The sequence below is a fragment of the Denticeps clupeoides genome, chromosome 6, assembly GCF_900700375.1.
Source record: "Denticeps clupeoides chromosome 6, fDenClu1.1, whole genome shotgun sequence".
NCBI classification, from domain to species: domain Eukaryota; kingdom Metazoa; phylum Chordata; class Actinopteri; order Clupeiformes; family Denticipitidae; genus Denticeps; species Denticeps clupeoides.
The window spans coordinates 2203297-2227768 of record NC_041712.1 but is presented as its reverse complement, the minus strand read 5'-3'; the positions used below and the strand labels follow the sequence as shown (position 1 = coordinate 2227768).

Here is a 24472-nt window from a genome sequence, read left to right as displayed (position 1 = left end):
CTGAGCACTGCACAGAACTGCAGCGTGCGCTTGTGCTGATGTTGCCAGTTCCTTGCGTTTTACGCTCAATTTCCACCTGTCTTCGTTTTCCTAAACTTGTGGCTATAAATAAATTGCTGTCACAATACACGGTTTTGCTATGTTTTTAAATTACCTTTCTCTGCATTCCACAAAGAATGCACGCATAACGGGCAGCTTTAATTTTGATTGTGTCTTCACAGTCCCGACCGCGTGTTTATTGTCCCCAGATCTGGCAGCCGTGACAGCTTGACGATCTCCAACAAGGGTCAAAGCCAAGCATGCCTGTCCTCGCTTACTTCTGCCACGGCATGGCACACTCCGAATGGAAAACAGGAACTTGTGAGACTTTGGCTGGCTAGAATGATCCTCCCTTTCTCTTATCCGTAAAGTCCAGCCGATGTCGACGTTGGCGTTTCTAGCCCACTAGCCGAGAAACAGCACCCCGAGCCGCACGCCTCAACTCGGCAATGTCAGCCTGTCGGAGGATCGCGGCTGGACTCCGGTCCCTGAGCAAGAGTCACATTTCTCCGCAAACAAGACGCTTCAGCGCAGGTGTGCCGCGGTGCAAAGACTTTTTCAAAGGTATGTTCCCTAAACCTAGAGCAGCTCGCAGACCCCTTATTTAGCGACTTTCATCCATAGTCTGGGAACGTCTCACCATATTTTACACGCTACCCAGCCAGCCCCGTTTTGTATGGTTTTCAGTTCATTCTAGACTGATGATGAGGTTTATACAACCCCTGCTTCCTCATCCTGTCAGTGCCTACACGCATTAGAGATGCATTAAACCATGCCCACTGTCAGGATTTTCGAGCAAGCATTCTTCCTGTTTTCAGAGCTGGACTCCCACCTGCGAGCTTTTCGGGAGAAAGCAGCTGCTGCCATGCCAGGCAGTGACTGGACCCCCTTCCATCTGACGCCAGGCCTGCCCCCAGAGAGGGCAGATATAGTGATTGTTGGAGGAGGCGTCATGGGCTGGTCGGTCGCATATTGGCTGAAGAGGAAGGAGCAGGTTCGGAACGCTGTCCGAGTGGTGGTCGTGGAGAAGGACCCGACTGTAAGCAGATGCTTTCCGGGAATTTTACATGGTGCTGATCAGCAGTGTTAATTGGTCAATTTTAGAAACAAAGTTTCAAACAAAGGCTGAGATAAAAATTCCATAAAGCACGTTAATGCAGTTTATCCTCTAATAGTGTTACATGAACGGATACCCAGTATGTTAGTATGGCCTTTGCGATAGATGAGGTTGGAATAGGCAGATTAATAGGTGGCGTAGCAGTTAAGGAAGTGGACCCATAATCATAAGTTCGTGGGTTCAAATCCCGAACTTCCAAGGTGCCACTGAGAATGGTACCGTCTCCACAGTAATTCCATAAAGCACTATAATGCAGTTTATCCTCTAATAGTGTTACATGAATGGATACCCCACACACTGCTCCCCGGGCGCCTTCAAGGCTGCCTACTGCTCACCAAGGGTGATGGGTTAAAAGCAGAGGATGCATTTCATTATGTGCACCATGTGCTGTGTTGCAGTCTTTCACAATGACTGACAGCAAGCAATCCACCCAACCTGAACTCAAACCTGGCATTCCACCCTTTTTGAATTTTGGAATTTGTGCATACGCTGGAAGTACCCAATCTTTGAAAGTGAAGTGATTGTCATTGTGATACAAGGCAAGCACAGCACATGGTGACACCACGAAATGTGCAGCCTTGAAATGCTGGCAACTTTGCTGAAGGGGAACTCAGTGGTACCATAGCGGCTCAGGATTCGAACCGGAAACCTTCCGATTACAGGTCTGCTTCCTTACCCTCTTGGCCACCATGCAGTGAACTATGAGTTGACTATGAGAACCACCACATGAGGAGCTACAAGGGAAATAAGTGTATGTTGATGTTGCGGAATGCCACACTTAAATGAGTTAAATGGCGCTGCATTTTTTACCAAATACCGTCCATCCCCGGATTTCAGGGAAGCAGATTTACATTTACGGCATTTACCAGACGCCCTTATCCAGAGTGACTTACAATCAGTATTTACAGGGACAGTCCCTTAGGGTTAAGTGTCCTGCTCAGGGACACAATGGTAGTAAGCAGGATTTGAACCTGGGTCTCCTGGTTCAAAGGCGAGTGTGTTACCCACTAGGCTACTACCACCCTAGCAGATCATTTGCAGGATTAATCCTGATGGACTCATTTTAATAGTCTGACATGGTTCTTTCCCAGTATTCCCAGGCCTCCACGGTGCTGTCAGCTGGGGGCATACGGCAGCAGTTCTCACTGCCCGAAAACATCCAGCTGTCGTTGGCCTCTGCTGACTTCCTGAAGAACATAAATGTAATGGCAATTTTCAAGCGCAGCGTTAGACGATGAACTTTTAAGATGATGCAGTGTGAATATAATCCCGGGACCTGCATTCTTTCAGGAGCACCTTAACGTGGTGAACGAGGATCCTGTGGATCTGCAGTTTAATCACTCAGGGTACCTTTTCACTGCAAGTGAAAACGCGGCGCACATTATGGAGGCGAATCATAAGACGCAGATGTAAGTAGAAGACATCTTCTTTTGTTTCCTTCAGTGAACTGACATTTGCTATTTTTAACATATGCTCTTGTGTTATTAGGTGTGTGGGGGCCAAAGTCATCCTCCTGTCCCCGGCGCAGATTAAAGAAAGGTTCCCGTGGATGAATACTGATGGAGTTGTGCTGGCCTCCTATGGTAGACACCTGTTCTTCTGTACTGCTGTATAATTATTAGTATACACCGTTTTTTCTACTGTAAAAAGCTCTTTATTTAAATGTTAGCATATGATTCACACAGCACCTTACTAAATTACTGTTTATATGTGTTTTGCATATAAAACCAGGGTTCCCATTGGTCACTTCAAGGACAGGGAATTTTGGAAATAGCATATAGTGTAGTAGCCAAGATCTGATGTGTATTTGTGCATCTGTGTTCCCAGTGAAGGTTTTTGTTTCTCCTGCTTTGAAAATCTAGAGCATGAAATAGACATATGGCCTTACACTTACTAACTTACCAAACATGCCAGACAAGTGTAAATTCCAAAATATTTGGCTAGAAAATTAAGAATTTAAGGACTGAATCACCCAAAGTGATGAAAAAAATATGCATGTAGAGGATGTCAGAGATGGACTTGCGGTTTTGGTTTGTTCCATTCAACATTGTCCATTTGTCCTTTACTCAACAATAATGATGTAAAAATGCAGTTTTAAAATCTATAGCCCTATTAAATGCCCTGTTATATTAGACATTTCTTTATACACAAGGTCATGGAAATTCAGAGGTTTTAAGTCCGATATAGAATGGGAACCCTGTAAACAGGTTAGCGCACGAATATTTTACTGAAGAGAGACTTTGAACGGCATTTTTCGGTGTATTGCTTTGTTTTAAGGGCTGGAGAACGAGGGCTGGTTTGACCCTTGGACACTTCTGAATGCATTAAGACGCAAGGCTATTTCAATGGGAGTTCACCAGTGCTTTGGAGAAGTCACAGGTGAGCACTCGCTTATGCTGCACATGTAGATGGCATAATGCACCTACTTTATTATTATTTGTTAATGACGAGCTATTGGCAGCGGTGGCCTAGCGGTTAAGGAAGCGGCCCCATAATCAGAAGGTTGCCAGTTCGAATCCCGATCTGCCGAGGTGCCACTGAGCAAAGCACCATCCCCACACACTGCTCCCCGGGCCCCTGTCATGGCTGACCACTGTTCACTCAGGGTGATGGGTTAAATGCAGAGGACAAATTTCAGTGTGTGCACCGTGTGCTGTGCTGCTGTGTATCACATGTACATTTACAGCATTTATCAGACGCCCTTATCCAGAGCGACTTACAATCAGTATTACAGGGACAGTCTCCCTGGAGCAATTTAGGGTTAAGTGTCTTGCTCAGGGACACAATGGTAGTAAGTGGAATTCGAACCCGGGTCTTCTGGTTCATAGGCGAGTGTATTACCCACTAGGCTACTACCACCCACATGTGACAATCTTTTCACTTAATTTAATTATTGCTTGACACAGTTAATAATCATATCATTTCACTGGTATTATTTAAGTGTTTAGCGGCTTTGAGCTTTACTTATCTGGCAGGGGAGACACAGTGATCAAGAGTTCAGCCATAGCACTGTGGCTGTGCTGACCCCTGCCAATTCTTGGTGTGGTGTGCCACTGGTGTGCCACTGGTGTGCCACTGGTGTGCCACTGGTGTGCCACTGGTGTGCCACTGGTGTGCCACTGGTGTGCCACTGAGCAAAGCACCGTCCCAACACACACAAGATCCCCCACCCTCAATATAATCAGAAGGAAGAAAACATTTGTCATTTAAGATCAAATATGCACCATCAGTGCAATAAATGGTAGGTCAAGCAATAAGCAAGAACTGTGTGTTTACATTTGCTGTGTTCTGTCCATCAGGTTTTAAATCCTCTTCTCATAAAGTGGAAACTGGAGACGGTGACCTGCTGAGGCTGAAAAGGATCACACATGTAAATGTAAGTGTATATATAATGTTTTATAAACAGATGGATATTAATTTGATATAAACATTTCATATTCTCTTTCATATACTAGGATGGTTCATCTTTTTAAGATCTGCATTCTGTAACTATTTCTTGTCTGTTATGTAACTAGGTGCAAATGCCCAACAGTCTGGAAAAGCAGCCTGTAGAGTGTGCCATAGTGGTCAACACCGCAGGAGCCAACTCTGGCAGAGTAGCTGAGATGATTGGCATTGGACATGGACCAAAAGACTCCATGCCTGGGATTCCTGTACCTGTAGAGCCCAGAAAAAGGTAATCGGTACCCTAACATAGTGACAGTTATACATCATGGGAGCAAATGTATGACATACACTCTGGAGAAAATAACGAATTTAACATTTTCTCATGTGAGGAATAAATTCCAATGCAAGTCTGTTCAGTCAGTCGTCTTGCGCTCGATCTCTGAGGTCATATGTAAAGCAAGAATAAATATTTAATAACTATAATTTGTTAATATTGCTTTTGTCACAGTATGTGCAGATGGTTTCCTTGGTACGTAGTTTTTTTTTCTTTTTCTGTAGGTACATTTACGTGGTACACTGCCCAGACGGGCCAGGGCTAGACTCCCCTTTCCTGATTGATTATTCAGGAGTTTACTTCCGGCGAGAGGGTCTCGGAGGGAACTACATCACAGGGATGTCTCCTGAGGAGGTGCAACTTCAGCGGGGTGATTGCTTTGGCAATTTGGCTTGTGTGCAGAAAATCTAATCCTGCTTTTGTTTGCAGAGTGAGGAGCCTGACATCAGCACCCTTGATGTCGATCATGACTTTTTCCACAATAATGTCTGGCCACGTTTGGCTCATAGAGTTCCTGCATTTGAAAGTTTAAAGGTCAGCCAATAAATCTAAGAAGATTTAATTTTTTTTTTTTCAATGACCAGGTGCAAAAAAACAAAAAGAATATATTGTACTGTTTTATTCACACGTACATCACTCTTTACCAAGTATGCTGTGCACAATGAGCGTGAGGTACATGTGTCTGTGTGAGATTGACCTTGAGTGGTGATGGCAGGGGTAGACTGATGAGTTCAGACTCTGATGCAGGGTGCAATAAAATCTTTAACATGTGTGAAACAATACATCGTTTATCAGGAATAATATACTCTGATGCAGCTCATTCCTAAGTTACTGCCTGAATTATGTTGCTTAGCAACACCACCACCATCTGGATCATAGATCAAGGAGATAAGTTTAGTCTTTATTATTACTTTCAGCCATAAATAAATATAAGCAGATCATGGTATAGTGCTCCCTGTTCCTTTTACTTTACCACAGTTAGGAATATGATTCAACCAATCAGATCTTAGAACAGTTTTATACGCCTAAAAACAACATGCCAGAAAGTGAGCCCACTGTATTGCCTTTTTTGTGTGGCAGGTTTCAAGTGCTTGGGCCGGCTACTATGACTACAATACATTTGACCAGAACGGCATCCTGGGAGCTCATCCCTTGGTCAACAACATGTACTTTGCTACAGGCTTCAGCGGCCACGGGCTGCAGCAGTCCCCAGCTGTGGGCCGTGCTGTGGCCGAGCTCATTCTAGATGGACGCTACACGACTCTGGACCTCAGTGCTTTGGACCTCAAACGCATCCTCTACCAGGAGCCCATGCTGGAGAGGAACATTGTGTAAGGACAGTTGGACAAGGGACAATAAAGACACTGAAGAGTGCAAAAAAAAAAAAATCACAGCAGTTTTTAATCTGTAAATACTGGGGGGGGGCATGATTCATCTAATCACAATATCTTAAGTCTGCCGCCATCACTGTTCCTGGAAAGGTGCAGGTGTAATAATGAATGAGCATAACTGAGGAATCATGCAAAAGAACTTTTATTTTTATGTAATTAAATAATTTTTGAAGCAGTACTTGATTAATTGCTTGTACTTTCATTCATTTCTTTGTTTTCTTGGTCAGCATATCCTTGATTGACACAGCTTTGTGTTTTTTGGCTGAAACAGTAAAAAAAATAAATAAAATGCTTACATCATTGCTTACATAATTTTCAGTGAAATCAATTTACTTGTCAACTGGACTAGAGCATAAAGTAATCTCTACATTACTAAAACTGCTCACTACATAAACTGCTTCACAGTGCTTTTCTAACTTCAGATCATGGTTTCCAATTATACAACTCAGGGTCAAGTCTCCATCTAGCAGAATTCTGTCTCCTGTCCCCCAACATAGTAACAGCATTTGAATAAAAACATGAATGTTGCAAACAATGAGGGTATCACAGGGCTAGCGCCTCAGCTGGCTGGTTGCAGTACTGCATTTAGCTCATTCAATGCCTTTCCATCTACACTCCATCTACACTTCCTTAACCGCTAGGCAGTGGTGGCCTAGCGGTTAAGGAAGCGGCCCCGTAATCAGAAGGTTGCCGGTTCGAATCCCAATCCGCCAAGGTGCCACTGAGCAAAAGCACCATCCCCCCACACTGCTCCCCAGGCGCCTGTCATGGCTGCCCACTGCTCACTCAGGGTTAAATGCAGAGGACAAATTTCACTGTGTGCACCGTGTGCTGTGCTGCTGTGTATCACATGTGACAATCACTTCACTTTAATTCAAACTGTTACTTTGCCCGATACCGGTGTCTCCAGAGATGGAGTTTTTTTTTATAGGTGAGAAGTGGTTATTATTATTTTTACACATTTTACCTTTTGAAGAGGGACCTCCTGTGTCAGGGGAGTGCATAGCATATGCTGCCTTCATCCTCAGAATGTTCTTCTTGCTGACTGCCTCATGCTCCACAATTGGACGTGGGTAATCCTTTCCCACAATGCACCCCGCTCTTTCCTGCACACTCCGTGGTGCTTTCCATGGTTCGTAGATATATTCTGCAGGAAATTTCTTAAGAATTGGCAAGTACTTCCTGAAATTGCAATTAAAAAAAGAAAATACTTATTTTGACAAGCAAGAAGTCCTGAATGTGTGTGAATGAATTTTTACTTTATGTAGTCTCCATTTTTGTCCGTCTTCTTGCCAAAGGCAACTGGTGAATATACCCTGAAGTACTGGTGAAAGAAGGCGCTTGCTGAGAGCCACTGCCAGTTCCCAGCATTCAGAGCCCAGTCAGCATCCAGCAGGAGTTCCTCAAACACCTGCATGCAAATTGTGGGCAATGCGCAGAACACAACAAATATGCATTTAGTGTCAAACAAAGGCAAAATCTGCATACATGCATCAATACAATTTTTTCTGTCTTCATTTTGGAATTCAGTAGTTCTACTGCAAAATGTCCTGGAAACATCGCTGTTTCTCAAATTGGAATTGTTGTAGTTACTGCACCGCCTCTGTAGATGAAGTGAATTTAAAGTGAATTTAAACCACTCTGGCATAAACGGTGACATTCGACCTCACCAACGCATGCATATGACAAACGCAAGTTCTCGCGGCTTCCACCGTAGGACATTTTAGCCCTAATTTTACTATTACAGAGAAACGTAAAAGTACAGATAACAGGAAGGACAAAACCTTTTGCCCCTCTTCCCAGCTGATCCACAAGTCCCCCCTGGTCAGAAAGCAGGCAACAGCATGTCTGGCCAAGTGGTGGATCCACCCCTCCTGTCTGAGTTGGGTCATGATTGCATCAATGAAGGGGAATCCTGTACGAGCCTGTATGCAGGATATCACACTTTTTATGTGATAAAAAGAGTATAAAATAAAAAGACATCCCATGTTGCACTCACCTCTCTCCATGCAGACAAGTATTCCAGGTTGCTGTCCCAGTCCACCCGCACACACACAGGATTACCCTCCATTCTGTCAAAGTTAGAGATTCCCCTGCCAGCAGTATAGAAGAACTCTCTCCACAGCAGCTGTCCATGTAGGGAGACAGGCGGCTGGCTGTGCTTCTTCTTCAGGGGAACAAAGTGGAAAACTATTTAATTTAAAGAAAAGAATCAAACTAATTGATAAGCAATATGCTTATTGATTTTTTTTACTTTTATAAAAAAAGAATTAAACTGAAGTCTAAGTTTGACAATCTCACAACTCATTTACTTTAAAAAAATTAATTGTTCTGTTTATATGGAGACAAATCTAACAAAATGTTAGTTAATTTACTTGCAAATCAAAATATTCCTAAAATTTGAATGGTTCAATACAAATCAATTTAAAGAAAAAGAAAGGGACACACCCCTTGATATATGCCGACCAGCCTCCACCAAAAGGTGCGGACAGACAGACAGCCGAACTTGAGATATGGACTGAGGACAGTGGTGCTGGGACTCAAGGCATTTGGTGACGTATTCGGTTTCTCGAAGCTGCAAACCCACCCCTACAGGAGAACAACAACAAAGGGGTCTGCATATTAGTTTTCTGTACAATGTGACAAAATGCCAGTTGTCACTTTTGAAAGCAGGAATACCATGGTGATACCGTTCTCTCCATGTATTTATCCAGCCGTCGCAGAGCCTCCTGCTCCCCTCCAGGATAGATCTCTGGACCGGCAAGCTGAGGGTCCTTCCCAAGTTCTTCAAGCGTGGGGATCCCATACTTCTCATTGTGCGTCTCTGTGCATTTTCCTAATTGAAGATAAAAAATAAATAAATTTAAAAAAAAAAGATGACCTGGACCATGTTCAGGTAAAGAACTTTCGTTCTTAGATCATGTTAAAATGATCTGATGCACTAAAGGATCAATGCACTAATTTTCCATAGTTATATGACTATTAATATTTAATGTATTCATTTAATAATTATATATATCCAAGGAGAACCTAATTTTGACCAGTCATATGAATCTTCAACCTCTCAACCAGAGTGAATTCTGATGCTATCACTGGTTCTGTTTAATGTCTCATTCATCTTAATTCGTACCATTCATTTCCTGTAGAGTTGGTGAAGGTAATGGTCTTTGGGGCGGCCCGATGGTTTTAACTACTGTCTGGAAGCGAACGTAGGTGAGTGGAGCCTTACCATTGTTCTCCTCTATAATCCTACAGAAATGAAAGAGCACAGACATGCAATCACGTCCCATTACAGTACTGAAGCATACATACGATTTTACATTTACAGCATTTACCAGAAGCCCTTATCCAGAACGACTTACAATCAGTAGTTACAGGGACAGTTCCCCTGGAGACCTTCAGGGTTAAGTGTCTTGCTCAGGCACACAATGATAGTAAGTGGGGTTTGAACCTGGGACTTCTGGTTTATAGATGAGTGTGTTACCCACTAGGCTGCTAACATTCAAACCATGAACAACTTCCAAAATCTAAAATGGCTGTATGCAAGCTTTTTCATATACTACTTCTCTTTTTTTTTTTGGTACTATTTTGCTGGTACTATTCATCCTGACCCATGGGATTCTTTTTCTCTTGTCTTAAACCAGATACAGGAACATTCCTTTGTCTTCCTTTAATACTTTTGATTTATGAGCAAATGCCATCGTTCCTTCTATACTGTGCATGTTTAATAAGAATTATTTTGTTCCTTATCAATCACTTACCTCTCAATATTATAGAGAGTGTGTGAAATCTTCTGGATTACTTCCACCCCATGTTCCTCTGCCAGCCTCAGTACCTCCTTGTCTCGCTGCTGACTGTAGGGCTCAGTGTCCGTCTCAAAAGTCAACCTTGTGACACTCCACTCTCGGAAAAGTTCAGGAAAAACATCGCTGGGCTTTCCCCTGACGACAAAAAGCCTGGATGGGGGAAGAGTCAGGTAACTCCATCATCCAGCAACCAAGCGGAAGTGTGCCGCCCACCCACGCCCCTCACCTGGAGTCCAGTTCCCTCAGACTGCGATCCAAGTCTTTCAACGCTCCGACCAGGAATCGCCAACGGTTGATGCCGACGTTGGCGGCGGCAGCAAACCACGGGTCGAGTATGAAGATGGGGTACAGGCGGCGACAGTCCCGCAGTGCCGCCAGCAGCGCCGGGTTGTCATGCAGCCTCAGGCCTTTCCGGAACCAGTGAATGCAGCTGTGGCTCATGTCCACAGTGTTGCCGGCACCTCACAATGGGGGAAACTAAATTATTTTGTTGACCTTTGACATTTTGTCCATGTCGGTCCTGTCCCTTGTAATTAAGGTTTTACATTTTAATGTACAGCACTTTGGTCAGCTCCTTTGTTGGTTTAATGAATATGGTATGGTATAACGTGCACAAGACTATAATTCCCCACCAATGCCCCATCTCCCTGATAGTTATTATATGGAAAATATATATTTTAATTTGGGTTAAAATACTGAAAATTCATGACTTTTTGATCATTTTGGGCTAAAGTTGATTAAGTGATTTATGAAAAAAAATCTGAAATCTGATGTATGAGTATTTTTTTTGTTCGTCTACATGTTTGGCAACGAAGGTCTCGAAAAGTGCCGGGAAAGGCATCATCACACTATAGATGTCGTATAAGAATAAAGAACTCCTGCCACAAGCTGTAACAGGGACAAAATGAACAAAACCTCCCGAGGAGGGCATAACGGTTAATAAGCCCATCACATTCTGTTTAACGAATACAACTAATACAACTACCTTGCAACCAATTTGCGCTGCCGTAACGCGCCGCTGTTTGTGACGCCCGACGCACTCGAACTACATAAACAGCGCGGGCGGGTGAAACTTAAGTAGTTGAGTGTAGTAATGTAGATATATAACTTACGAAGAGCGCAAAGCAGACTCGAAGCAACATTCGCGGTGACAACAACTGCACGTTTTGTAACGACATGGCGTTACGACACATGAAGGCGCTGCTCGCTACCCATCTATCCCTACGAGGCTCAAGAACTTTACTTGAGTTAAGAGAGACGACCCGTTCCACTTTCGCCTTTAGTCACATGGTAAGTACTAGCGCTCCTGATTGGCTAAAACGATTTAAAAGGAACACGTTATCAGCTCGGGACAACCTTCGGGAATAAACTTGATATAATAAAATAATAAAACATAATTCATTTTGGATTAATTTATCAAATAAAGTTAATCCAACATGAATATATGTTTAATTTTATATATCTTTGGAGATATTTTATAAATCTTTGTAGGGTGGTAGTAAAAATCTTTGTAGGGTGGTAGTAGCCTAGTGGTTAACACACTCGCCTATGAACCAGAAGACCCAGGTTCAAATCCCACTTACTACCATTGTGTCCCTGAGCAAGAAACTTAACCCTAAGTTGCTCCAGGTGGGGACTGTCCCTGTAACTACTGATTGTAAGTCGCTCTGGATAAGGGCGTCTGATAAATGCTGTAAATGTAAATGTAATTGTAAATGAGAAACGACAGCGTAAAATAATAAAATTAAAATTATTCATTTTGGATTAACTTTATTTTTATAAGTTATATATATTTATAATATGTGTTATAAATATAAATAAATGTTTTCAATATTTACGACCTAATATAGTCTGGATTTTTCAATACGTGAGTGAACACAGAGTCGTCTGGCTGCTGAGGTAAATCTTTGATGAAAATGGCGGACACAGGCAAGCGGGAAGTTTGCGAAGACGCGGACGAAACTTGCAAACCCACCGCTGCAAAGCTGCCGAAATGCGGTGCAGACAACCAGCCCGACTGCGATGGTGGAGGCGAGTGTGCAAACGTGCTCTCAGGGTTCGAAGTCAAGTCAGTGCTTAGAGATTCGGCGCGGGATAAAACCATCTTCATTCACGGAACGGTGAGAAATGTATCTCACCTCCTTCCTTGTTCGTTAAACCGATTCTATGTGTTTGGTTTGTATTTTACGACGATTCTTTATTTCAAATACACTGAAATACGTCTGCCAAATGCCGTAAATGTAAATGTAAATGAAACAGACGGTCACGTGACTGCATCTTCTCCGGTTTGGTGGACATCTGTTTCATCCCGCGTCACTGCCGATTTGGCATATAAATAAGTTTTCTTCTCGGCACAGTTATTTTATAAAATGTCTCCATGAAGAAGCCAGTCTCTTCTATCCAGTGCTGGGCAATTGACACTGTCCTGCTTTATCATCCACCAGGTGGAGGACCAGGAGGCTGTGGTCATTTTGGAGAAGACTCCCATGAGACAGGACAACCTGGCTGAGATATTCCAAGAGTCCAGGCTGAAGCTGCAGATGAAGAATGACATCTACAGCACTTACCAACTTCAGCCCCCAGCCCATTTAAATGGTGCGTAATGCAAAAATGGATTTATTTCGTCATTGAGAAACACAGCACAGCTGTGCCCTCTTTTAACCCATCAAAAAGGCACCATCCACACACACTGCTCCCTGGGCGTGGCACTTTCACACGGTGACTCCTTCTGCTTCTGGTGTCACCGTGTGAAAGTGAAGCGATTGTCATTGTGATACACAGCACACAGTGTACACAGTGAAATTTGTCCTCTGCATTTAACCCATCACCCTGAGTGAGCAGTGGGCAGCCATGACAGGCACCCAGGGAGCAGTGTGTGGGGACGGTGCTTTGCTCAGTGGCACCTCAGTAGCACCTTGGCAGATCGGGATTCGAACTGGCAACCTTCTGATTACGGGGCCGCTTCCTTAACTGCTAGGCCACCACTGCCCTACACTGTGTTGTGACAGTGTATCACACGTTGCTGCATGTGCTCATGATGGTTCTTTTTTTTTTTTTTTTTTTTTGGGGGGGGGGACTATCAGTCCCCAACCCTATTTCATATGAACAAAATCAGTGTGTAAAATCAGGATTTTACTGTTTTTATTTATATGCTTAAATGAGAACCGTTCAATTCTAGAAATCAAGACCACAGTGATCTGCCCTGCCACACAGAAGCATGTCAAGAAGTATTTGTCTCAGGAGATGCTCCTGGTGGAGGAAACAGGGGAGGACTACCTCTCCACCACCCTCCCCTATATTGAGAGCCAGAGCTTCAGTGTGCAGGTGTGAGTCTTGCGCAGCAGCCAGCTTTTAGATCGAGTCTCTAATTAAGTCGTTTTGTACCATCTAACCCCCCTTATAAAATACATTCAACAATGCTCTGCATTTCAGACATTACTGATATTGCTACCTTAACCATGGAGAATCTAAAGTGCCTAAACTCTGCTATGAACTTCAATCAAAAGTCTTTTTATTTGATTTCTATCTTTTCCACAGTGGGTTTACAACATATTAGAAAAGAAAGCCGAGGCCGACCGAATCGTCTTTGAGGATCCAGATCCAGATACTGGATTTGTTTTGCTACCTGATTTTAAATGGGACCAAAAGCAGGTAAGAGGCATCACGTGAATGGTGTTAGAATCCCATTGATGTTTTAACAGCAGGGAAAAACAGTTCATGTCATTTGACTTTTATAGCTGTATGACTTGTACCTGATTGCGATTGTTCACCGAAGAAACATCAAAAGCCTAAGAGATCTCACATCAGACCATCTTCCACTACTGAGAAATATTTCCAAGAAAGGAAAAGTGAGGATTTTTTTCTGATGAGAACATTTGTTGAATTGTGCGTGCAATTGAGATTTTTACTCCAGGATTTTGTGTTCTAACAGGAGAGCATCCAGAAGCAGTATGGCATGTCTGCATGCAAGCTCCGGGTGTACCTGCACTACCAGCCTTCCTACTACCACCTCCATGTCCATTTCACCTCTCTGAACTACGATGCCCCGGGCTGCGGTGTGGAGCGGGCCCATCTGCTCACTGATGTCATCATGAATCTGGAGGCGGACCCCCAGTATTACCAGAACCGCACCATCACCTACACCCTGCGTGCAGATGACAATCTCTTACTCCGATTCAGGGAGGCCGGGAGATGCTGAAGATTTTTTTTTTACTACTTAATCCATTATCTGTTCATGTTTGTGGACTGTTTTTAATAGTTACATTATGTGTAAGTTGTAGTTGTTGCCGTGTTTAATAAATTTTAACTGAAAGATAATGATTTGTTTTTTGAACTGATATTAATCACCGAGAGTTCTAGTCATATTGAGGAAGTAGCATCTAATGTTACGTCCCTGGACGTATGCTCTCACGTGTTCTGTGTGGCTGGCTGTGTTTTTGTGTCCTGTCTCTTTTAGGTTGACTTTGTGGGAGGAGTTGAAGCCTACCAGCTCCATCTACCATTGGTCACCTCCACCTAAATGAAGAGACTTCAGATGGTGTTTGGGGAGGTCCCCAGGTTCTGCTAGGCATTTACTCTTTTGGGAGGTCCCCAGGGTCCATGGAGATCTGCAAGGAGCTCCATTGGGGATCTCATTTGTGTGTGTTGTTGCTTTGTGTGATAGACCCCTTTGTTGTTAGCCTGTGCTAGCCTGTTAGCTTTATGTGCCCTTTTTGTTAACTTTTGTGCGTGTTTGAGTGATCCCGGCTGGAAAATCCCTTCCTTTAGGCTGTACTGATGTTGGTTAGCTTCTCACTGTAACTATAAGCACTGTTTGTATGCTTTGTTTGGTTGTGTGTGTAACGGCGGACATCCTCCTCTCCATACCCTTGTCGCGTTTCTTAGACCCCTAGATTTAGGAACGTGACACTATTTTCTGGCCAGCAGTGTAATATTTTAATGTTTTCTTGACTATATGAACTATATAGACAATAGTATTGGAACACAATTACTTAATTGTTGAATTTGGGCTTTTAAAACCAGCCAGCCACGCAGTCCACATTTAAAAATGGGAATCCGGTTGTGTCGTTCTGAAGAGATGCCTAGTAGAGCATGGGTTTCTAATCCTTCCAATAAGACGGTTCATGTGATATTTTTTTTTATTTTTTTTTTTCCCTGTTGGATCTTCCTCTGTACGTGGGTTGTGATTTCAAGTCACGGCTCGGATCTTGTGTATGTGGAGGTTGCCCGCTGTGCAGTCAGTGTGAGTTTCCTTCAGCTGTCCAAAGACATGGACACTAGATGAATTGGTAACTGAATCGTCCGTATGTGTGATTGTGTGAGTGAATAGTGTGTCTGTTATTGGTTGGCTGATGCCCCGTCCTGGGTGTGTCCCTGATGAGTGTCCCAATTATACTCAACTCTCAACCCTGAAAGTACCAAAACGGAATGTGTTTCAGTGGCCCTTGATTTTGGTGAAAAGCACACACCACTGGTTATGGACATTTACGACATAAGTTCAATACATCACAGCACTACCAGAGTTTAAACACCATTATAACTTATACACGTTTGGTAGAGGTACAGTAGATTGATTAGAAATATATTTATGAAGTTGCTTTTTTGACTTGGTTACAGTCCAAGTGGTTTCCCCCAAAAAACAGGGTTTAGCCTCTTGTCATTCCTTCACTTTATTCTAATGCAAATTGTAGGCCTGGTGTTTTGGGGGAAGGGAAAGGAGAGGTGGGAGGGTGAAAGAAGGAGAAGAAAGGGGAAGTGTGATTGAAGGCTTTCTTTGTGCAGGACAATACGCAGCCCCAGTTTTTATGAGGCTAAAACAAAATGGCAGGGGGCTTCATTGGTAACGTTATTCTCTTTGACTGATGGTCTTTAGCCAAGAGTGCGGCTGTGTGCTGAACTGACCACCAGACCCAAAGCGGTCCCCGTCTGAAAGTAGACGCACCCATTATGCTGGTGTGACTGGCTCTCCGCAGTGATGGGAATGCATTTACGTGAAGTGCGGTCTGGGTTCCACCAGTCTGACGAGTAGAAATGCTCTGGTTTTGTAACCACTGTTTAACGGTTTCTGTCTTTGTGTAGGCAGTGTAAACTGGGGCATGTGCCTAGGATTAGCATTTTTTTTTACTCCGGATTAAATCGTTTTGGGACTTTAATGGCAATTTATTCAGTGGACAACTGTGAGATTTGAACCAATCCTTTCTGCAGTTTGGGAGGACGGGAGAAGGTTGCAGGTATGTGAAGTGGATTTTGAGCTCTGGTGGTTGGGAGTCATCTATTCTTCCTGTTTTACGGGCCCTATCGTTAACCTCTTCTTTATGGGTGAATGTGTACCCATGTGTGAAATACTCTTTAAAAAAAAGCTAATTTCTAGCAAGATTTATTGATTTTACGGGAGTAGTGACCCAAGTTAAACTATTGTGTAGATGTTGCCAAATTTTTGAAATGAAAGTAAAACATGGTGCAATTTACATACTTAGCACAATAAAAAATCTAGTAATATGATTAAACTCTTTACAAACAGATTTTAACCTAGAATAATGACGATATTCTCTCTTTAAAACCTGATATTCAAAGGATTTGAAAAATAGGTCCTCAATAAATTTTAGACATCTTTCTACTATTGTATTGAGCAGGTAAAAGAGGGCTGAACAACAACAACAAAAAATAATATTACACACATGAAGTAGAATGAAATATCATTTGGGAGGAAAAGCACTGTGTGAACAGGTTGGATTTTGAAGTCTGTTTGAAGAGAGAAAATGCGCTGGTCTTGGAGGAGCATGGAGTGAGATCACTATGGAGTGAGATCATGCAAGGCCTCATATGTAAGCATGAGGACTGTTATTCGTTGCGTGATGTCATAGCAGGACGTTCAACAAGCTATGATGGTCAAGAAACAGGAAATTAGTGCATGTACTCATGTTTCTGCAACTTGGCCACTGACCATGCCACTGGTTGTATGGTGCATTTTACAGGACAGAACTGAATCAAACATACCACCAAGGTTACAAACTCTTTTATCAGTGGTTCTTTTATAAGATTTAGCATGGCATAGCTGATAGAGTAGATTAATAATACCTCAGTATTGTTGACAAGATTGGCAGACGTTGTACAGGCTGTGTATTTTATTTGAAATATTTTTTTTTACTTTTCTAGCCGAAGGATGTTCCAGTTCATCCAGAAGCACAGCCACAGTCACTTAGCAGAGCACAGAAGCAAAAGAACCCGACTGGTGACAAAGGATGGTCACTGCAATATTAAGTTTGGCAACATCAGTTACTACAATCATGCTTTCCTTATGGACTTTTGGACAACCTTTGTGGAGATCCGCTGGCGTTTTGTTTTAAGCTACTTTGCAATTGCCTTCATTGGAAGCTGGTTCATCTTTGGCCTTCTGTGGTATTCCATAGCAAAGAGCAATGGAGACCTGTTGGGACAGAGTCAGAAAGATGGACACATCAAGTGCATCGAAAACGTTCATGGGCTTACAACTGCCTTTCTCTACTCTCTCGAGACACAGACTACGATTGGATATGGTGGGCGTGCCCTCACGGGGCACTGTGCAAGTACATTGGTGCTGATTATCATTCAGTCCCTCATAGGGGCCATTATAAACTGCTTCATGTGTGGCCTCATACTGGCCAAAATATCGCTGCCCAAGAAGAGGGCCAAAACCGTGATGTTCAGTGACACCGCAGCCATCTGCCTGAAGAAAGGCACACTCTGTTTGCTTATACGGGTGGCCAATCTGAGAAAAACTCTGCTCATTGGCACCCAAATCTATGGCAAGCTGCTGAGGACCACTGTAACCCAAGAAGGAGAGACCATTATTTTGGACCAGGTCAACATTGATTTTGCTGTGGACGCTGGAAAGGACAATCTCTTCTTTGTTTGCCCACTGATGCTGTACCACACCACGCTAGGGCAGTGGTGGCCTAGCGGTTAAGGAAGCGGCCCCGTAATCAGAAGGTTGCCGGTTCGAATCCCGATCCGCCAAGCTACCACTGAGGTGCCACTGAGCAAAGCACCGTCCCCACACACTGCTCCCCGGGCGCCGGTCATGGCTGCCCACTGCTCACTCAGGGTGATGGGTTAAATGCAGAGGACAAATTTCACTGTGTGCACCGTGTGCTGTGCTGCTGTGTATCACATGTGACAATCACTTCACTTTATTATTATTATTATTATTATTACATTATTGACAAGTCCAGTCCCTTTTTTGAAATGGCGGCAGACACGCTTCTTCAGCAGGACTTCGAGTTGGTGGTCTTCCTGGATGGTACGGCAGAGTCCACAAGCTCCACCTTTCAGGTGAGAACCTCCTACACCCCTCAGGAGATCCAATGGGGCTACAGCTTCCTGCCTGTCATCTCACGCACCAAGGAGGGCAGGTACCATGTTGACTTTTCCAAATTTTCCAAGACAGTGCAAGTGTCTGCGCCGCACTGTGCCCATTGCTTCCACAGCGATAGCGGGCACAAGCACAGCCAGGAGATACAGGAGAAACAAGGCATTGATAACCCCGGATTCGAAGTGATTGACATTGATGACGTCACAGCAATGTGAGCAAGAAAGTGTCTGGACGATGCAGTGGTCTGCAGTCTGCATTGTTTTCCATAAAGATATGTTTCACTCCTGGATGCACTGTAGCACAAAATGCTAAGCCAGTTACATAACCAAATGGGTGGCTGATGGGTAAAGCAATCACACTTTTTCTTTAAAAAGCAAAGCATGCTTTTTCTCTTCGAGAAAGAAAAACTAAAAGTTTCACTGCACTAACAATGCAAGGATACCAGGCCTTGTCCTTTCAATGCCACGGAGAGAAATGAACAGAAGAGGCTGTTTCGTGATGCTGTAATAGGCAGTTATTTTTCTTTTTAAAACTGCATTGGCGCCTTTGAAGGACCTTTAGCATTTCAGAAAGGTGAAAAAACACACAGTTGGCAACCGAGAGAGGATTATGTTTTAAGACTGTCTTAATGAAATATTTAGGGACTTTAAATTCCTTAAATTCTTTAAACCTTATTTAATCTGATTTTGTGTTTTAAACCTGGAACACAAAAGTAAAACTGGTATTGTTTAGATAATATATATTTATATTATATCATATATAATTATTTATTTTTTACACTGGAAGCCTTACACCTAAAAACTAAATATTTTTCTTCAAAATGACAGACTTTTTTTTTTTTTTATAGTAGAAATTTTAGTAGATATTAGTAGAGATAAATAATTGATTTATTTATAATAAGAGAGCAGAGTTCGAGATGCTTTCCTGCTCAAGCACAACTCCCTGGAGAACAGCTCAGGGGAAATTACATAATGAGTTGAATCCTATATTTGAAATGGGAAGAGACAGAACTCTGCAGCTCTCTGGGTTTGGAAATACCAGAATTATTTAGACTCGTCATCAATATGTACAGTATTTAGATATGTTTCTGAATGTATATTTATTTTTTGTATGTGAATACTGGATAAAAACTGGGAACTATATTACAGATGCATAACAGTTTAAAATAAAGTTACATTTTGGGGTCGAGTTTGGTTAGACGTTTAAGGGTATTTTAAGAATTTTAAACTTATTAAAGGAAGGCAATAATGTCTGGAGCACGTTGCCTATTACCCTTGATATGATCAATTAATTATCAATTAATGCATGCATTTCTCCTTGAGTTCTGGATATTATATTAAAGACTCGTAAAAGCAGTTTATAAAAGATTTTGTAACTATGCTCGATGGACAGATTGATTTATAACATAAATAAATCTTTTTTTTATGTGAACAAAAGAAACTATGTTGTTTAATGGCTTTAAGATGTAAAAAGCCATATGAAATTAAATTAAGTGGATTTAGGGCTGGCTTTAGGGCTGGTCACTTCCTGCTTTACATCATGAGTATTTGAAATCATTTATCACAGAAATATTTTCCAAAAAAATCTTTTCCAAAATTGTTTTTGTGAGCCCTCAAAAATGTTCATGTTAAGAAGGACTAATTTAGTTGTTCTAAATAGTCATAGTCGCATTGTCTTCCTACAAAACCTTGTGCACTATGAGTATGTTGCACATAGGTCACTGAAGGCTTAATGCAGGTAAGCTCCCCACGTGGGGATCTGTTTCAGTGATTATTTGTAGACTGTAGCACTCTAGCTGACTAAGTGTGGCTGTACTAAGATTTGGAGCTGAAGTTGTGTTGTAAACAACAATCTCAGATCTTTCAAATATATGGCATGATTTGTAGAACATTTCCGTTCAGCCACGGATGACAGGGTCCAATAATTATTATTACAGCAGCTTTTGTATTTTAGTCAAGGTACTAGTTTGGACTGGACTGGAATGAACTGTGTGATTAGGAATAGATTGCATGTGAGCTGTATGTAATGGGTTGTTGGATGATTGAGATCCATTACACTTCCATCTTTCTTTCTTTGTGTGTGTTATATGTTGAGTAGGTGTTCTGAATGCCTAGCCTGCCTAGTCTCACATGCAATCCACAAAACCTACTCAACATATACACACACACAAAGAAAGAAAGAAAGAAAGAAAGAAATTTATATATTTCAGGTGAAATCATACAAATCATATCTACAGGTATTTATAAAATAAAGTTAATCCAACATGAATATATGTATAATTTTATATATCTTTGGAGAAACGACAGCGTAAAATAATAAAATTAAAATAATTCATTTTGGATTAACTTTATTTTTATAAGTTATATATATTTATTATATGTGTTATAAATATAAATAAATGTTTTCAATATTTACGACCTAATATAGTCTGGATTTTTCAATACGTGAGTGAACACAGAGTCGTCTGGCTGCTGAGGTAAATCTTTGATGAAAATGGCGGACACGACAGCGTAAAATAATAAAATTAAAATAATTCATTTTGGATTAACTTTATTTTTATAAGTTATATATATTTATTATATGTGTTCTAAATATAAATAAATGTTTTCAATATTTACGACCTAATATAGTCTGGATTTTTCAATACGTGAGTGAACACAGAGTCGTCTGGCTGCTGAGGTAAATCTTTGATGAAAATGGCGGACACAGGCAAGCGGGAAGTTTGCGAAGACGCGGACGAAACTTGCAAACCCACCGCTGCAAAGCGGCCGAAATGCGGTGCAGAGAACCAGCCCGACTGCGATGGTGGAGGCGAGTGTGCAAACGTGCTCTCAGGGTTCAAAGTCAAGTCAGTGCTTAGAGATTCGGCGCGGGATAAAACCATCTTCATTCACGGAACGGTGAGAAATGTATCTCACCTCCTTCCTTGTTCGTTAAACCGATTCTATGTGTTTGGTTTGTATTTTACGACGATTCTTTATTTCAAATACACTGAAACAGACGGTCACGTGACTGCATCTTCTCCGGTTTGGTGGACATCTGTTTCATCCCGCGTCACTGCCGATTTGGCATATAAATAAGTTTTCTTCTCGGCACAATTATTTTATAAAATGTCTCCATGAAGAAGCCAGTCTCTTCTATCCAGTGCTGGGCAATTGACACTGTCCTGCTTTATCATCCACCAGGTGGAGGACCAGGAGGCTGTGGTCATTTTGGAGAAGACTCCCATGAGACAGGACAACCTGGCTGAGATATTCCAAAAGTCCAGGCTGAAGCGGACGACGAAGAACGACATCTACAGCATTTACCAACTTCAGCCCCCAGCCCATTTAAATGGTGCGTAATGCAAAAATGGATTTATTTCCGAGAATGAAAGTGAAGTGATTGTCATTGAGAAACACAGCACAGCTGTGCCCTCTTTTAACCCATCAAAAAGGCACCATCCACACACACTGCTCCCTGGCCGTGGCATTTACATTTACATTTACGGCATTTGGCAGATGCCCTTATCCAGAGCGACTTTCACACAGTGACTCCTTCTGCTTCTGGTGTCACCGTGTGAAAGTGAAGCGATTGTCATTGTGATACACAGCACACAGTGTACACAGTGAAATTTGTCCTCTGCATTTAACCCATCACCCTGAGTGAGCAGTGGGCAGCCATGACAGGCACCCAGGGAGCAGTGTGTGGGGACGGTGCTTTGCTCAGTGGCACCTCAGTAGCACCTTGGCAGATCGGGATTCGAACTGGCAACCTTCTGATTACGGGGCCGCTTCCTTAACTGCTAGGCCACCACTGCCCTACACTGTGTTGTGACAGTGTATCACACGTTGCTGCATGTGCTCATGGTGGTTCTTTTTTTTTTTTCTTTTTTGGGGGGGGGGCTATCAGTCCCCAACCCTATTTCATATGAACAAAATCAGTGTGTAAAATCAGGATTTTACTGTTTTTATTTATATGCTTAAATGAGAACCGTTCAATTCTAGAAATCAAGACCACAGTGATCTGCCCTGCCACACAGAAGCATGTCAAGAAGTATTTGTCTCAGGAGATGTTCCTGGTGGAGGAAACAGGGGAGGACTACCTCTCCACCACCCTCCCCTATATTGAGAGCCAGAGCTTCAGTGTGCAGGTGTGAGCCAGCTTTTAGATCGAGTCTCTAATTAAGTCGTTTTGTACCATCTAACCCCCCTTATAAAATACATTCAACAATGCTCTGCATTTCAGACATTACTGATATTGCTACCTTAACCATGGAGAATCTAAAGTGCCTAAACTCTGCTATGAACTTCAATCAAAAGTCTTTTTATTTGATTTCTATCTTTTCCACAGTGGGTTTACAACATATTAGAAAAGAAAGCCGAGGCCGACCGAATCGTCTTTGAGGATCCAGATCCAGATACTGGATTTGTTTTGCTACCTGATTTTAAATGGGACCAAAAGCAGGTAAGAGGCATCACGTGAATGGTGTTAGAATCCCATTGATGTTTTAACAGCAGGGAAAAACAGTTCATGTCATTTGACTTTTATAGCTGGATGACTTGTACCTGACTGCGTTTGTTCACCAAAGAAACATCAAAAGCCTAAGAGATCTCACATCAGACCATCTTCCACTACTGAGAAATATTTCCAAGAAAGGAAAAGTGAGGATTTTTTTCTGATGAGAACATTTGTTGAATTGTGCGTGCAATTGAGATTTTTACTCCAGGATTTTGTGTTCTAACAGGAGAGTATCCAGAAGCAGTATTGCATGCCTGCATGCAAGGTCCGGGTGTACCTGCACTACCAGCCTTCCTACTACCACCTCCATGTCCATTTCACCTCTCTGAACTACGGTTTGGAGCGGGCCCATCTGCTCACTGATGTCATCATGAATCTGGAGGCGGACCCCCAGTATTACCAGAACCGCACCATCACCTACACCCTGCGTGCAGATGACAATCTCTTACTCCGATTCAGGGAGGCCGGGAGATGCTGAAGATTTTTTTTTTACTACTTAATCCATTATTTGTTCATGTTTGTGGACTGTGTTTTGCCGTGTTTATTAAATTTTAACTGAAAGATAATGATTTGTTTTTTGAACTGTGAAAGTGAAGTGATTGTCACACGTGATACACAGCAGCACAGCACACAGTGCACACAGTGAAATTTGTCCTCTGCATTTAACCCATCACCCTGAGTGAGCAGTGGGCAGCCATGACCAGCGCCCGGGGAGCAGTGTGTGGGGACGGTGCTTTGCTCAGTGGCACCTCAGTGGCACCTTGGCGGATCGGGATTCGAACCGGCAACCTTCTGATTACAGGGCCGCTTCCTTAACCGCTAGGCCACCACTGCCCGAGAGTTCACCGAGAGTTCACCGAGAGTTCTAGTCATATTGAGGAAGTAGCATCTAATGTTACGTCCCTGGACGTATGCTCTCACGTGTTCTGTGTGGCTGGCTGTGTTTTTGTGTCCTGTCTCTTTTAGGTTGACTTTGTGGGAGGAGTTGAAGCCTACCAGCTCCATCTACCATTGGTCACCTCCACCTAAATAAAGAGACTTCAGATGGTGTTTGGGGAGGTCCCCAGGTTCTGCTAGGCATTTACTCTTTTGGGAGGTCCCCAGGGTCCATGGAGATCTGCAAGGAGCTCCATTGGGGATCTCATTTGTGTGTGTTGTTGCTTTGTGTGATAGACCCCTTTGTTGTTAGCCTGTGTTAGCCTGTTAGCTTTATGTGCCCTTTTTGTTAACTTTTGTGCGTGTTTGAGTTATCCCGGCTGGAAAATCCCTTCCTTTAGGCTGTACTGATGTTGGTTAGCTTCTCACTGTAACTATAAGCACTGTTTGTATGCTTTGTTTGGTTGTGTGTGTAACGGCGGACATCCTCCTCTCCACACCCTTGTCGCGTTTCTTAGACCCCTAGATTTAGGAACGTGACACTATTTTCTGGCCAGCAGTGTAATATTTTAATGTTTTCTTGACTATATGAACTATATAGACAATAGTATTGGAACACAATTACTTAATTGTTGAATTTGGGCTTTTAAAACCAGCCAGCCACGCAGTCCA

The 24472-nt window shown here is 42.6% G+C and overlaps 5 protein-coding genes across 10 annotated transcripts; 4 read left to right on the top strand and 1 right to left on the bottom strand.

Annotated features, from left to right (window-relative positions):
- The first annotated feature begins 265 nt into the window (after positions 1–265).
- foxred1 (FAD-dependent oxidoreductase domain containing 1) lies at positions 266–6298 on the top strand. The gene is made up of 11 exons (XM_028982279.1): positions 266–603; positions 858–1078; positions 2248–2358; positions 2447–2565; positions 2645–2739; positions 3434–3535; positions 4456–4532; positions 4672–4832; positions 5102–5231; positions 5307–5411; positions 5958–6298. The coding sequence occupies exons 1-11, from the start codon at positions 489–491 to the stop codon at positions 6210–6212; spliced, it is 1491 nt and encodes a 496-aa protein (XP_028838112.1). The 5' UTR covers positions 266–488; the 3' UTR covers positions 6213–6298.
- On the bottom strand, positions 3961–11312 carry LOC114791817 (cryptochrome-2-like). 3 transcript variants are annotated; one of them, XM_028982278.1, is made up of 11 exons: positions 11187–11312; positions 10301–10535; positions 10030–10224; positions 9399–9517; positions 8959–9104; positions 8717–8857; positions 8268–8435; positions 8053–8193; positions 7528–7679; positions 7236–7450; positions 3961–4508 (listed from the first exon to the last, which is right to left on the bottom strand). In XM_028982278.1, the coding sequence occupies exons 2-11, from the start codon at positions 10513–10515 to the stop codon at positions 4459–4461; spliced, it is 1542 nt and encodes a 513-aa protein (XP_028838111.1). In that variant the 5' UTR covers positions 10516–10535; positions 11187–11312; the 3' UTR covers positions 3961–4458. The 3 variants fall into 3 exon arrangements, with proteins under 3 accessions (XP_028838111.1, XP_028838110.1, XP_028838109.1); XM_028982277.1 differs by lacking the exon at positions 3961–4508 and adding an exon at positions 6261–6530; XM_028982276.1 differs by lacking the exon at positions 3961–4508 and having other exon boundaries at positions 7019–7450.
- A 576-nt stretch (positions 11313–11888) lies between these two features.
- On the top strand, positions 11889–14391 carry LOC114793152 (m7GpppX diphosphatase-like). Its single transcript, XM_028984889.1, has 6 exons — positions 11889–12194; positions 12519–12669; positions 13253–13398; positions 13612–13725; positions 13812–13922; positions 14006–14391. Exons 1-6 carry the CDS (start codon positions 11985–11987, stop codon positions 14270–14272), a joined length of 999 nt encoding a protein of 332 aa, XP_028840722.1. The 5' UTR covers positions 11889–11984; the 3' UTR covers positions 14273–14391.
- LOC114793153 (m7GpppX diphosphatase-like) lies at positions 11905–23421 on the top strand. Of its 4 annotated transcripts, none has more exons than XM_028984892.1 (7): positions 11905–11973; positions 20901–21324; positions 21610–21760; positions 22411–22556; positions 22757–22870; positions 22957–23067; positions 23151–23421. In XM_028984892.1, the coding sequence occupies exons 2-7, from the start codon at positions 21115–21117 to the stop codon at positions 23400–23402; spliced, it is 984 nt and encodes a 327-aa protein (XP_028840725.1). In that variant the 5' UTR covers positions 11905–11973; positions 20901–21114; the 3' UTR covers positions 23403–23421. The 4 variants fall into 4 exon arrangements, with proteins under 4 accessions (XP_028840725.1, XP_028840724.1, XP_028840726.1 ...); XM_028984891.1 differs by lacking the exon at positions 11905–11973 and adding an exon at positions 19283–20382 and having other exon boundaries at positions 20883–21324; XM_028984893.1 differs by lacking the exon at positions 11905–11973 and having other exon boundaries at positions 20730–21324; positions 22995–23067.
- Positions 17210–19244, top strand: LOC114793155 (ATP-sensitive inward rectifier potassium channel 1-like). Its single transcript, XM_028984894.1, has 2 exons — positions 17210–17984; positions 18266–19244. The coding sequence occupies exons 1-2, from the start codon at positions 17237–17239 to the stop codon at positions 18637–18639; spliced, it is 1122 nt and encodes a 373-aa protein (XP_028840727.1). The 5' UTR covers positions 17210–17236; the 3' UTR covers positions 18640–19244.
- Positions 23422–24472: the final 1051 nt, after the last annotated feature.

Excerpts from the sequence above, each read along its gene's own strand:
- LOC114791817 (XM_028982276.1), bottom strand. The coding sequence starts at position 10,515 with ATGAGCCACAGCTGCATTCACTGGTTCCGGAAAGGCCTGAGGCTGCAT. Across the intron at positions 9,105-9,398 it reads AACTCTACAGGAAATGAATG|GAAAATGCACAGAGACGCAC; the intron begins GTACGAATTAAG and ends ATCTTCAATTAG. Across the intron at positions 7,680-8,052 it reads GCTGGGAAGAGGGGCAAAAG|GTGTTTGAGGAACTCCTGCT; the intron begins GTTTTGTCCTTC and ends ATTTGCATGCAG.
- LOC114793153 (XM_028984892.1), top strand. The coding sequence starts at position 21,115 with ATGAAAATGGCGGACACAGGCAAGCGGGAAGTTTGCGAAGACGCGGAC. Across the intron at positions 21,325-21,609 it reads CCATCTTCATTCACGGAACG|GTGGAGGACCAGGAGGCTGT; the intron begins GTGAGAAATGTA and ends ATCATCCACCAG. Across the intron at positions 21,761-22,410 it reads GCCCCCAGCCCATTTAAATG|AAATCAAGACCACAGTGATC; the intron begins GTGCGTAATGCA and ends GTTCAATTCTAG.
- foxred1 (XM_028982279.1), top strand. The coding sequence starts at position 489 with ATGTCAGCCTGTCGGAGGATCGCGGCTGGACTCCGGTCCCTGAGCAAG. Across the intron at positions 1,079-2,247 it reads TCGTGGAGAAGGACCCGACT|TATTCCCAGGCCTCCACGGT; the intron begins GTAAGCAGATGC and ends GTTCTTTCCCAG. Across the intron at positions 5,232-5,306 it reads CAGGGATGTCTCCTGAGGAG|AGTGAGGAGCCTGACATCAG; the intron begins GTGCAACTTCAG and ends TTTTGTTTGCAG.
- LOC114793155 (XM_028984894.1), top strand. The coding sequence starts at position 17,237 with ATGTTCCAGTTCATCCAGAAGCACAGCCACAGTCACTTAGCAGAGCAC. Across the intron at positions 17,985-18,265 it reads TTGCCCACTGATGCTGTACC|ACATTATTGACAAGTCCAGT; the intron begins ACACCACGCTAG and ends ATTATTATTATT.
- LOC114793152 (XM_028984889.1), top strand. The coding sequence starts at position 11,985 with ATGAAAATGGCGGACACAGGCAAGCGGGAAGTTTGCGAAGACGCGGAC. Across the intron at positions 12,195-12,518 it reads CCATCTTCATTCACGGAACG|GTGGAGGACCAGGAGGCTGT; the intron begins GTGAGAAATGTA and ends ATCATCCACCAG. Across the intron at positions 13,726-13,811 it reads TTAAATGGGACCAAAAGCAG|CTGTATGACTTGTACCTGAT; the intron begins GTAAGAGGCATC and ends TGACTTTTATAG.